The sequence below is a fragment of the Rhineura floridana genome, chromosome 9 (genome assembly GCF_030035675.1).
Source record: "Rhineura floridana isolate rRhiFlo1 chromosome 9, rRhiFlo1.hap2, whole genome shotgun sequence".
NCBI lineage: Eukaryota > Metazoa > Chordata > Lepidosauria > Squamata > Rhineuridae > Rhineura > Rhineura floridana.
Window position 1 is genome coordinate 83,286,153 of NC_084488.1, and position 14,178 is coordinate 83,300,330.

Sequence of the window (14,178 nt, forward strand, 5' to 3'; positions counted from 1 at the left end):
GATCCTTTACAGTGGTGCAGATTGCCATGGAAAGGATGTCAGTGCAATACTAAAAAAGTACAGAGGATTAGAAAGTGCAATTTTATGCAGTTCCAAACCCTTCTGTGACCTTGCACAAATGTCTTTTGATGAGGGTCGTTCATTCAGAATTTGCAACAGTTCCTAGAAGATTGTTGCACAAAGTGAGCGTCAAATATCCAGAAAACTGTCTGTTCTTAAAACTAACGCTCCTTACAACTCATGAATTGGTTAGCCATAAGACTGCCTGGTAAACTCTCCATATGAAAGCTCTGCAACCCTTATAAATACTTAATATCGCAAGAGCATAAAGCTTAGCCTTGTTGAGCCAGCTAACCTAGGAGATCAAGTTGGCTGACTGCATGCACTGAAGCCTTTAAGTGCTTAAAAGCTTTGGAAAAAGGTAATGGGAAAGCGTATGAAACTTCCTTCAACCTTTGATTTGTTTACGTGTTCAATCTGCAAATGAGAGCCTGAAGAAAGGGGAGAAAATCTTGGAATAAATGACCAAGTAAATAAGGGTGCTTCCAAACTTATTGTGTAACTAGTGTTCCTCATGCATGCATGTTTTTTGCAGGACCCACATGACATCATTGGCCTCAAAATGCCAGTCTGTGTTCCCCACCCCCCATTTAATCTGGATTTACCCTATCTGCAAAAAATCCAACAAATTAAAAACAATAACACCCTGTTGCCAATAGCCCATTTGTGGTATCTGAGTGACCCACTTGCAATATTAAGCCCCTGTCTGGAAGCACCCTAAGTGGGATTGTTTCCTCTGGTATATATAGATAAAGCAAGTTGTGAAAAACCCAAGGGAGTGAGGAAAGAGGCTTAGTAAAAGTAGACAGGAAATTATTATTTTAAAAAGAACAACAATTCAACAGCCTCTTAGGGCCATAATACACTCAATATACCTCTTCAAGTAGTGTGGAGATTGTTAACTGGAAGTTGCATGAGCAGGTGAGCAGGATCAGGACCACCGTGCATGGAAAGTGGCTTTTTACCTTTTCCTCCCATATTGCATTCCCACCCCCACCTCACTCCCAAAGCTACTCATTAGTTTCTGGGAGGATGTTGCCATAGGTTTGGAGCAGGTTATTTTTGCTGGGACTGTGTTGGGGAGGAAAGGGTTAACCCCTTGTTCCTGTCTGCAGTAATCCTGCTCCCATTTATGTATATCATATGTATATGCCAGTTTTTTCAGTTTTAAAATTGGAAAATATTGCTTGAATTAACATGGCTAGCGTCTTTGGCCTTAAAAGGATATCTGATGCAGCCCTGGCTCTATAACACACACACACACACACACACACACACACACACGACTCTACCCAGTTATTTACGCTGGATTAGAATCTGATGGGGTCAAGATAGAGTTGCATATATTTATCAGAAATATTTCATAATAATAGCTATTTAAATTTACAGAACATTCACAAATAGTGTCCCAGTTCAGATATAACAATATTGATCTAAACAACCATAGTTATTAGATCAAGATTGAGTCTTGTGCCATTGCACACACACCCAATGCTTCTCTTATGCACAGCAATAGAGAACATCTGGGGCTTGGTAAACCATGGTTTCCTGTTACATCTAAATTCAGAAAGTGTTGTTTAATTTTGGACTGCAAATCGGGATATGAATCCAGGATCTGATAATTATGTCTGATAAGGGCTAATATATATTGCCTACTGTAAGTTATTAATTTGACTTGGGCTTTCATGATTTGTATTTGTCATAATTGTATTTGTCATAATTATATTTGTCATAATTGGCACTGTTTCCATTCCGCTGCAGTCCAGAGCAGATTTTGAGGGTGCATGGGGGGGCTGGCTGCAGGGGAGAGGAAAGGAAGATTCTGTTGTACAAGCATAACTCCGCTGCGCTAGCAGAACAGCAGCAATGGATATATAACCCACGCTCTGTTGGATAAAGTGCCTCACAGTACTTTCAGTTTCACTTCGGAGGGGCTGCCTTCTCTCTCTCTCTCCATTTTTCCTGATCAGACAGCTTAGTCCTACTTATACACTTTAGTTGAGGCTACAGAAACTGTAATTGTGCTGCTGTGGCTGAAGAGGGTATTCTGATTCCCAGTCGTGTTCATTTTGGCAGGGGCAGGCAGCACAGCTCAGAGCAGGATGGTGGCTAGAGAGGTGGGAAAGGTCAAGCGAAGGTTTCACTTTAAGATATTATCAAAAGTTATTCATGTACTTCAGCTTGTGGCCTACTTGAAACAAGGGCTTTAATAAGATCCAGAAATTAAATACACATCCTCCCAGCCGAAAGTGTGGGACTAAGGAGACAGCATCAGCTGTCTCCAGCTGTAGGCTATGTAGACAATTTATCAACCACTTAAAAGTTCATTTAAAAAACAACATTATTTTCCCCCTTCTCTAGTGATGCATTTAATACGCTCCCTGCCCTTCGCATATGCAGCATATTAACTCAAAGGCATTTCCATGAGTTTTGGTAGCACAGAAATAAATGTCAGGCTGTATGTGTCATGCTATGGGGCTCTTTTAAGGCATGCTGAAGAATATAAGCCATTAATTTGCTTCCCCTTGTCCATTCCCTTTATCTTCCTCCTGCCTTCCTATATTAGGCTACTGTGTCATAAAAAGACAACCCCAGGCACATCCTGGGGGCTGGGATTTCAAACACGGGGTGTCTCCGTCAGTCCTTCTGATCTCTGCAGCCTAGACAGTCCTCCCACACAGCTGCTAGGAACTGGCTGCCTTCCACTGAGATCATGGGAGGGTCCTGAGGGAGGGAACACTGCCTGCCTCTGTGTCAGATGGAGAAATGTGTCTGGCTGGAGCACAGGATCCTGCCATTTGGATGTATTGCTTGAGGCCACCTATTACTGGGATCCAGAGTGATTCCAGGACTTGCCTAGAAAAGGATCAGGATTCCTTCCACAGTCCACACTAAGGACCAAAGTAAATTTATTTATTTATTTATTTATTGTATTTATATATCGCCCCATAGCCAAAGCTCTCTGGGCGGTTTACAGCAACTAAAAACATTAAAAACAGATATACAAATTTAAAACACATCTTTTAAAAACAATTTAAAACACAATTTAAAAGTTTAAAACAATTTAAAACACATGCTAAAATGCCCGGGAGAAGAGGAAAGTCTTGACCTGGCGCCAAAAGGATAACAGTGTTGGCGCCAGGTGCACCTCATCAGTGAGATCATTCCATAATTTGGGGCCACCACTGAGAAGGCCCTCTCCCTTGTTGCCATCTTCCCAGCTTCCCTCGGAGGAGGCACCTGGAGGAGGGCCTTGGATGTTGAACGTAGTGTATGGGTGGGTTCATGTCGGGAGAGGCGTTCCATCAGGTATTGTGGTCCTAAGCCATGTAAGGCTTTATAGGTTAAAACCAACACCTTGAATCGAGCTCAGAAACATATAGGCAGCCAATGCAAGCTGGCCAGAATCGGTTTTATATGTTCAGACTGTCTGGTCCCTGTTACCAGATAATGTAAATGATACATTATTTCATAGCTTAAATGTTTAAAAGAACTGGTGGTTATGTGATCCGGATAAGAACTATGGCACAGGGTAGTTTAAGCTTTTGCTGCTGCCATTTTCCCACCAAAAGCTGACTCCTTGAATCTGCTCTTTGCTCCAGAAGAGAAGCTGCTGTTTGTGTCTATAGCAGTTTCCCCCTTCCCAGGGCAAATAGCATCAGGCGAAGGTTTTCATTAGGGAAACAGCACAGAGGGAAAGGATTAAAACATTCTCCTCTCCATCCAGATCAGACTGCCTCATGGCAATAATAATAATATTAATAATTATTATATATACAAATGTCACACAGTCCATGCTTCAACTCATTTGGCCCTCAGATATTCATAAAGTTTTCTTTCTGTTTGTGCCCACAAAAGTGCACATTGTATCTCATTAAATTCCTTTATTGAATTTTTTCTTAGCATATAATAGAGTGCTTCATGTTCATGAGGCAGGATTGGAGAAGAATAAAAAAATGCATCAAGGCAGGAACAGACGCTGATTTATTTACTATTGTTTTGTCTTCCACTTTCTCTGGAAATTTACTACAAAAGTGTGTGAAATGAAAACTGAGAAATGTGAAGAAAGATCTGTTGGATCTGTATGTGGGTGAGAGATGAGGGTGTAAACAAAGAACAATAGGGTACAGATATCACAGGCGTGGTTCCTATTGTCACCCTTACTTAACACCACTCTCTCACTCTTTCCTTGGCCGTATTCTCTTTCCTGCATGTATCTTTTGCTGAGTACAAGATCTGAAAGTCAGCTGAGTTTCTTTTAGTTTAGTTAGTGATTACCCTTCCCTGACATTGGCTTCCTTATTGGGGGAGGAGGAGGCAAAGGATTCAGGAACAAAGGACGAGAGAATTCCAACAAGTGTTATGAATGTCAGCTTATTTTGGCAGGTGGGACAGTTTGATTTCCTTCCTTTTCCAACTGTGCAAAATTGACGAGACAGCTTAAAAATCGGGTTGGAGCTTTTCCTGAACCTACTTTTAGTAATAATAATAAAAATTCTCTGGGAAAGAGGTTTTATTGCTCAGGGCCTTCTTTGCATACTTGTGATTCTGGCAGGCCATGTCTGTTTGGCTTCCAAAAGTCCATGGGGGAGGTACGATAAGGCTGGTCCCCCTAGCACTTGTATTTAGGAACCACAGTTATCCCATGAAAACATTAATTTAATGACTGGGTGTCTTATTGCTAAAGATTTAGCTATGTGTCATATTTTATTTAAGGCTAGTGTATAGCTCACATTGCACAGATGAAGGGATATCACTAGTCTCTCCTCTAAACACATCTTTTCAAGGGCATTGGTACTTATGTTGCCTATACAAGCCTAGTGAGTAAGGAGAGGGATTACAAATGGGGGAAATCAGAAGAGCAAAGGAGCAGTTCTGATATTGCAAATATATTATTTCAAGTACATAGTAGGACCTTTAAAGTTCACTTCAGCCGTCCTCTTCCAAGATAACTTTGTTTTCATAACTTGAGTATATAATATGTGTGCATGTGCACACTTTTATAACCACAAAATGAATTCTGATTTCTGTAACAGGCAGTTACAGAATTTTGATTTTTTTCCTTTTGTCAAATAGAGGTGAAGGATGGAAAAGCAACATAAGTCTGTAGAATCTTCCTTGAAAATAAATATATTTATCTTCATCCAAGAAGAGTCAATAAACTTTGACTATAGGGCATCAGTTCTCCCACATCTGATCATATATTCTATTTTATGAGGAAAAATAGAATTTTATTTTTACCAGATCTGAACAGGATGGTTTGTAACAGATGCCCTTGGAGGTTGCTGATTCATAGGGTCGCCATAAGTCGTAATCGACTTGAAGGCATATAACAACAACAAAACATAGGGAAGATCCAGTTATTTCCAGTACTTTGGGATGGAGCTGAAATTCCAAGAGCCCAGACTCTACAGCTTGTTGGACAATGGCAGGAAATATAGGATGGCCCTCTCAGAACTGCAAGCAATAGAACACTTCCTTTCCTAGTTCTAGAGATGGGATCTACCTGTATCCTAAGGCAACTGCAGACACTGTCAGAGATGTACTACAAGGGAAAAACCACAGTGCAATACTGTTATGCAAGGGTTCCCCAGACCCCACTATCTGAAAAGCAAAAAGAGGAGGGGCAGTTGCTCATGGCTCATCATAGTGCTGGTGCAAATGTATAGCAGTAATAAAGTGGACGAGAGACTAAAGATATTTGAAAAGCCACACAGCTCATCCACTTGTATCACGTTGGCTGCCTCTGATAAAGCACAAGCTTCCTCTTCCATCAGATCTGTTATTGTAGAACATGAAGTCAGATTGTCTGAGAGCTGATGAGGTTCTCTGTATAAAATCTAACTAGAACAACAGTGCCAGGAAGCACTCCTATCTTACCCTCCTGATTTTCATTAAACTTAGCTGGAACTAATTAGTTTTCTAGTCTCATTAGGCACAGCCTCCCAGCAGCTTCTCTAAAAGGAATCAAGATGAGTGCCAAGTGCCTTATAGACGGAGGAGTGAGACTTGGTATCATTTGTTATCATGGCATTCATTATGCTGTGTCCCTCAGTTCTGATTTATTTGTTGTAGATTGAACCAGAAGTAGGTGAAAGATACTTCTGAGAGGGGGTATCACTACATTTGAGGGGAATATGCAAAAGTCACTGTGGTTTGAAAACAGTCTCTTACTGTAGCACATAGGGATTGTTCTGCTGTTAAGCAGGGTGAGGGAGCTGCCTCAGGCAACAGATTCTAGGAGGCAAGAAGCAGCAACAAGATGTTAGAAGAGCAGCGAGTGCCATTTGGTCTGCCTTGCACTCCCTAAGGTAGCCTAGTGCTGCTGTCTCATCACCAGGGTTAAAGTAAGATTCAGCTGTCAGTCTGGTCAATTTTATGTATGTGGAATGGGAGGAAGACACCATCTTGTCCTTTGTCTGGAGCAGCAAAATGTCTTGGGCTGGCTCTTGTGGCATCTATACAAAGGGTAGATTCAATTGTTATGCAGCCCCTGGGTTTTATCCGAAGGGAGATTAGGAGTTGCCCTTAGTTTTACACAGGCCTTTCTTGACTATCACTTTTCTTGTGGGTTTGGCGATAAGAGAAGGTAACTGGCAATATGTGGGATATCCTTGATCTTGGAAGTCACAGGGCACGGTCTTGAAGGTGCAAGATGCAGGTCTTGGTCTGGTCAGTGCCTGGATAGGAGACCAGCTGGGAATCCCAGGTGCATTACATTCAGTTCCATTATGGGGAAAAAGGCGGAATACAAATGTAAATAAAACCAAAGAGTTGACATAGGGTAAAGAGGTTTTTTTTTTTAGTAAACTGAACATCTGTCTCCCAGCTCAAGCATGCATTTCTGTCTGAGGCTGGGGCAGGAGGGGAAGTGCACAAGCCATGATCCCACCACTTATCTCACCCTAGATACAGTGCCAGAGCCAAGAAACAATTGAACAGTTCCTTTGAATCAAAATAATTTAAAAGCAACCTTTAGAGAATGAGATGAGCATCACATTATAAGGCTTACCTTTTAGTTAAATCATTGATATATTCAGTGCTAAATCTACAGTTAGCTTCTACCCATGTGTTTGAAACTGTACTTCTGTGAATATTGTACCTTTTTGCATTTAATTTTGCATTCAGAAATAGCTTTCTTGATGCAAGAGTCATACTGCCTCTAAAGAAGGTCCATCAGAAAGGAAGCTTGATAATAAAAAAGCAGCACACCTAATTTAAACAGTAGCATGGCTTCAGTAATGCAGTCTTCAGTACTGAACGTTTGGAGATTTATTAATTTCCTGTTTTACAGTTAATGGTCAAAGTGTTTGTAAAAATTTTTTTTCAAGTATAATGATTATCTGCTATGAGACTTAGGTTGCACAGAGAAGATATCAAAGGATTTTATAGTAACATGTCTGTCTCCGGTTTGCATTGCAATTGCATATGGCATTGGTAATCCTGGTATTCTAGTAATATACTTTAAATCCCCAGATGTTAATGGGCTTTATTTCTCCTCCGTTGACTTCATGAGGCATTCATTTAACACGTGGAAAATCTTTGCCTTCTCATCCATTATCTGGAGGAGGGATGCAAAATTAGTTCCATGCTATTTGTTCACTAATATAGATGCCACAACCCTGAAAGAGTTGAAGTTGTGAGTGTTTGATTTGCTTAACCCTTTAAATAAAACAGTTGCAATTGTTGCTTAAGTAAGAACTTGTCTTACCCCTCTGATGTCTCATCCATTTCTCCCTTTGCTAGTGTTAGTCTGAACAGCGCAGCGGTGAATTGTTGAGCTACAGTTAGGCAAAGCTGTCAGTTTTGGTATCTCTCTGTTTTTCATGTTTTCACTCTTTCGTTCAGTTCTTCCACATCAGTGTGTGAACTTTTTTTTAAGAAGCTCCCATGAAATTTCATCAGCATATTATTGTGAATTTCTAATATCTGCATGTATGTATGCAATTTTGCACAATGCACGTTTTGCAGAATAATTTCCCCTAATATAATGCATATTTGTATGCTTTTTTCATGAATATATACATTTTAATGCATATTTTAGTATGTGCATTTTTGTACACATTACTTGATTGGAAAACTGCATTTCAAAATTTGGATAAGTGAAAATTGTGAGCATAGCTGTTTCACTTCTTATGTTATTTCAGAAAGTGAAAATTGGGAAGGTTTGCCTTTAAATGCAAACGGAATTGAATTTTTCTCGCATCCTTGTTTGAAGCCTGATCCTAATATCCTAACCTTCTTTTCTTCAAAGTAAGTCCCACTGAGTTCAGTGAGCCCTACTTCACAGTAAGTATGGCAGGATGGTAGCTATAGTTCTCTTACAAGATACCTGAAAACAAGCCAGTGCCAACAGTGCAATCAGACACTCTGAAGGCAGAAGGTTATGCAGTGCTCTAAACTTCAGCTGAGTTTAACTAAGTCAGGGTTGTGCCGCTGAGCTTCTGAACTCAGCCCTAGGAACAATTTTGCTTGCCAGGACCTGGCCCTAAACCTGAAGTGAAAAAGGCATGGGATACAAACACCTCAAATCACTTTTACATTTCCATTTACTCAGGAGGGTTGCATCACTAGCTACTTTAGATTAAAAGCATTTTATTCTTTCCTTACTCACTGTGTGCTCTCCCCTCTCTCTCATGCCACTGCAGGATTCTCTGAACCCATTTGTCTGTTAACCTTTTGTCTCTCCCTTTTTCTTAGTTTGTTCATTATCTTTCTTCTCCCTCTACACTCTGTAGTCCAAAGTGTCCTCAGTCACTTCCAAGTTCAATCTAGATGACCCAAAGTTATACACTGCTGACTATTTCTTGAGTGGTTTTTCTCTGATTTCTTTGCGGGAAGGTTACACCTTGTTGCGTCAAGCAATTGTGATCCCAAACTTTCCAGAGCATTTTCCCATCACTTCTTATCACAAAAAAGTGCATGGGGGAGGAGGTGGGTTTGTTGTACAAAAGTTTAAAATCATTTTCAGTCATTCAATCTAAAGGTGCTGGTGTGCAATAGCGACTGTTTGGAAATCCCCTTTATCTCCCCATCTCTGGCATCCTTTTGTTTCTCTCTGCCCCCACCCCACCAGTCCCATCTCTCCACTTTCTCTCTCTTCGCTCCATCACTTTCTCTCTTTATTCCCTGCAACATGCTTTTCTCTGTACCTCCATCTATGTTGCCCTTTTTTCTCTTTCTTTCCCTACTTGCCCCACAAGTCTTTCTGTATCCCATATTTCCCCTTTTTCTGTCTCCATCCCATAGAACTCTCTCTCAGCTTGACCTTTTTCTTGTCTCTTCGGTGTCCATCTCCTGCATCTGTGCAGAACTTGGAAAAGTTACTTTTTTGAACTACAACTCCCATCAGCCCAATCCAGTGGTCATGCTGGCTGGGGCTGCTGGGAGTTGTAGTTTAAAAAAGTAACTTTTCCAAGCTCTGCATCTGTGGTACTCCTTGCCATGTTCAGCAGCAAAGGCACATAAGGTGTCTACTTCGCAGTTGACACAATAGATGAGGTCTCAGGTGAGCAAGCCATGCAATGCATCTCTCTGTCTGTAACAGGCTAGAGAAATTAGTTGCATGCCCTCTGGACAGGAAGAGCAACATGAATGTATTGATTCAGCCATTCTCCTATTCCGACTCCCACTCTGGATGGGATTTGGGTAGGCCTTAGGACCCCTTTTATGCAAAGCTGGCATTAGAGAACACACATTTTTATAACAGGTATAGTCCTAAAAATTACCATAAATTCTTTGGGGTTCCTTATTTTCTGTCTCGATCAATAGAAGCCTGGCAAAATGCCATCTATGCCTTGCTTTGCACAGAGCTATTTTGCCTGTATGACATGGCTGTAGAATATTATTCATTTATGGCAATATTTCCACATACTTGGCTTATGAAAACAGACACAAGATGCAAAACAAATGGACACTCTTGCCAGGATTATACATGATATTTCTGAGTTTCTAGCACAGGATTAAATGAGTTCCCAACTGTCTCATGTATCACAAACTGAGAAGAGGGAGGGAGGGAAGGCATCAGTACAGGACACATATTTAGCATATAAGACTGTTGAAGCAGTTTTTCTGAAGAAACTGGTCCATTTCCTCTAAAGAAGAGTCTCTAGACTCAAAAAGCTGTAGCTCTTTAACTGATATGCACCTTTTTGAGACTCTCTTTTTCATTCCAATGTATCATAAACTAATGTTGCTAGGATTCTAGCCTACAGAAACGTTAATTTGCACATTAGTGACCCTATCAGAGTACTTGGTAGGTACTAATAAGGTTGTTATATCCTATACATTTTACAAAAAATATGATGTATATATACTTTAAAGGAGAAGTGAATAATTTTGATTTGCCAGCTGATTACAAAAAAATACGACGCACACACACCTTAAAGAAGTAAATAATGTTGATTTGTCAACTGATTAAAGTATTACCTTCTTTAGGCTGCATGCTCTTTGTTTTTGAATCTCCTTTCTTAGTTGCAAGTCCCTGGGACTGCAGTGCTTGGTTGCTTGTGCTGCCTGTGGTGCAACATATATAATTGTGACTATAAATCCACTTGTTGAATGACAAGCTTATATAGATGTAGCATTTTGGAGGTTTACACTGTTTTCTTGGGCAAAACCGGAACTCCTTGAAATATTTCGTGTTCTTCATTTCATGTTTTGCTTCCATAAGAGATGCTCACACTACTACCAGGTTTATAGTAGCATTTTAAAGAAATTCTCAGGAAACATTTTTGGCATGTTTGATTTGTGCCCTCCTTGGATCCCCAAGTTTTTAATAACTTTCGCCCAATTTCGAATTTACCATTCTTGGGCAAGGTCATTGAGTGAGTGGTGGCCAATCAGTTGTCGACACACTTGGATGAAACGGATTACTTAGATCCATACCAATCGGGCTTCAGGACTGGTCACGGAACTGAAACAGCCTTGGTTGCTCTGGTAGATGATATGAGGAGGGCATTAGATAGGGGAGAATTCACCTTCGTTGTCCTCCTCGATCTCTCAGCGGCTTTTGATACTGTCGACCACAGTATCCTCTTATATCGCCTAGAGGGATTGGGAATAGGAGGCACCGTATTACGGTGGTTCCGTTCCTTCCTCTCTGAGAGGTACCAACAGGTGGCATTGGGGGAGGAGGTTTCAGACCCTTGGCCTCTCAATTGTGGTGTGCCACAGGGTTCTATCCTCTCTCCCATGCTATTTAACATCTATATGAAGCCGCTGGGGGCGATCATCAGGAGATTTGGGCTGCAGTGTCACCAATATGCAGATGACACTCAGCTCTATCTCTCGTTTAAATCTTCGCCAGAGTTGGCTGTGGAAACCTTGTCCAAGTGCCTGGAGTCCGTGAGTGGATGGATGGGAAGAAATAGGCTGAAACTGAACCCCGACAAGACCGAGGAACTGCTTGTGGGGGACAAGAGAAGGTTGGGAACTGTTGACCTGAAGTTCAATGGGGTGAGTTTACCCCTAAAGGACCAGGTCCGCAGCCTCGGGGTTGTACTTGATTCCAAGCTGTCCTTGGAGGCTCAGATTTCAGCTGTGAGCCGGGCAGCTTGGTATCAACTACACCTTGTACGTAGGCTGCAACCCTACCTTCCTGTTCATCAGCTCCCACTGGTAGTGCATGCCCTGGTCACCTCTCGATTAGATTACTGTAATGCGCTCTACGTGGGGTTACCCTTGAAAACGGTCCGGAAACTACAACTTATACAAAATGCGGCGGCTCGACTACTCACAAACAGTCGCCGCCAGGACCACATCACGCCAGTGTTGTTCGATCTACACTGGCTTCCAGTTGTTTTCCGGGCCCAATTCAAGGTGTTGGTATTAACCTTTAAATCCCTATACGGTCTCGGCCCAGTTTATCTAAAGGAGCGCCGACAACGCCACCAATCATGCCGCCTAACAAGATCGGCCACACAAGGCCTTCTCTCAGTCCCGCCAACCAAAGCAGCTAGATTGGCGGGTACTAGAGAGAGGGCCTTTTCAGTGGCGGCCCCCGCCCTCTGGAACTCCCTCCCACAAGATCTTTGGCACATCTCTTCCCTGAATATGTTCCGCAAGGCCTTAAAGACCTGGCTCTTTCAACAGGCTTTTGGGATTTCTGGGGAGGCTTAATATTTTTTGTTTACATGCCTCCTATTATGTATTGTTTGTTTTATAATTTATACTATTACACTGTATTTTTGTATTGTATTTTGCTATATTTATTGTATGTACGTTGCCTAGAGTGGCCACTGGCCAGATAGGCGACACATAAATTAAATTTATTATTATTATTATTAGCAACTGGGATTTCCTGAAATAATGAGGCTGGGAGACCAAGAAGACCATCAAGTTGAACCAAGTTTAAACAGAAATTAATCTAATCGAGAAAATCACTGGGTTGGGTCCAAGGTGCATTCATTGAAGTTAAGGTCCCTCTGCAATCAGTGAGACAATTTGATGTCAATGCAAACTATGTGCACACTTGAGAGAACGTAGGAAACTGCCTTATGCTGAGCCAGACCATTGGACCATCATGCTCAGTATTGCTTCTTTCTTTGTTCACTTTAGAATAGATTATTATAAATTGGTGTTGTTATTGAGTAATATCAGTACGTTAATATTTTTTTAGTCTTGGGGGAACAGTTAGGTCAGGGGATACTTATTGAGAAAGAAAAGTCAAAGAATTGTTAGACGTCTAATTTTCTTTGATGTTTCTATTCATTTATTTATAGATGTTTCTTCAGAGAAAGACATTCCCAACTTGTAGCACATGAAGAGAAAGTTACCGGAACAAAGACAAAGAGCCAGCCCGATCTCAGCTTGTAACTGCTGTTACATTTTCTTCCCCAATTCTCTGTATTTTATATAATATACAGTTTTATAGCATACATACACAGGGAGACTTCTATGACTGAGGAAGAAACAGATTTTTCCCCAAACACATTTCTGTTGCCTGTGTGGAAAGACTCCTCCTTCCTTTCTTTTAAAATTGTTGTTATCTGCCTTCAAGTTGATTGCGACTTATGGCAACCCTATGAATCAACGACGTCTAACAGCATCTGTCATGAACCACCCTGTTCTTTTAAAATAGATTCTACCAGTTGCAACTGTTCATTCAGAAATAAATATCTGCAGGATTTTAAAGAACTTGCAGGAATTGGCAGTGTGGTGGTCACTGCACAAAGATCGGGGTGTGTGTGTCTGACTTTACTTTTGGGCAGAAATGGAGGTGTAAGATGTTGCAGCAGAGCTGCAGATGTGCACTGTTGGTATTGCTAATGGGACAATGTTCACATCCCCAGCTTGCATCCACACTGAGATGGCTGTCCAGCATATAACCATGCATTTGCCCAGTGTTGATTGTGGTATGGCATCTCCTAACACCACTGCCACCCAGTGCCTAGTGGTAAAGTTGGTGGGAACTCTTTTTTCCTCTCCCTCTGTGCTGTAGGAATGTTTTAATTGGTTGATTCCTGCCATAAGCAGGAGATTGGACTAGGTGACCTGTAATGTATTTTCCAGTTCTAAAATTCTATGATTGCCGCATAAGAGCCACTAGTTTTGCTAGCAAACTGCCTCACTGGCTGCTGTTGCTTCTGCTGTAGTAGCAAATTTTTGTATTTGATTGTATTGCCATTTGAATGGACTGTGTTGCCATAACACTTTTACTTTAAGAATCATTTTGTTGTCATTCTGAATTTTAAAGTGCATCTCTTGAATACATTATTCTGCTAAACAGATCTACACGGTGTATGACCCAGCAATTCAGATGTAGCCTACCAGACATGTATTGTGACATTGCTGGAAGATTAGCAGTGTCTGTATTTATGCAGTCCTTTGCAAGCAGAAAAACAAAGAAGTTTTAGAGAAACCCTGCTGGGCCACCTTAGATGGCTTATGGCCAGCATTGATTTGGTGGGTCAGTAGTAACCAATCAATCATTTATTATGATCAGTAGTAGTGATGGGCTGCACACAAGTGTAGATTGTGACAACACTTGCAGTCTTCAATCTAATTCATTAGAGTGGTCCCATCCATATCAGTAAAAGTATTTGCAAGGCTCAAGGCTGCAAACTAGATAATAACTTGCCTTCTATTGCCAGAATTTAAATTTCTGGTTAAACAAAA

At 41.2% G+C, this 14,178-nt stretch overlaps 1 protein-coding gene across 1 annotated transcript in view; it reads left to right on the plus strand.

Moving 5' to 3' along the window:
* The window catches only part of TNIP3 (TNFAIP3 interacting protein 3), a 145,846-nt gene extending 132,116 nt beyond the window's left edge, over positions 1 to 13,730 (plus strand). The window contains exon 14 of the mRNA XM_061582942.1: positions 12,783 to 13,730. Within this exon, the coding sequence (XP_061438926.1) occupies positions 12,783 to 12,817 (35 nt within the window). The 3' untranslated portion in view covers positions 12,818 to 13,730. The remainder of the gene's footprint in view (positions 1 to 12,782) is intronic.
* Positions 13,731 to 14,178: the final 448 nt, after the last annotated feature.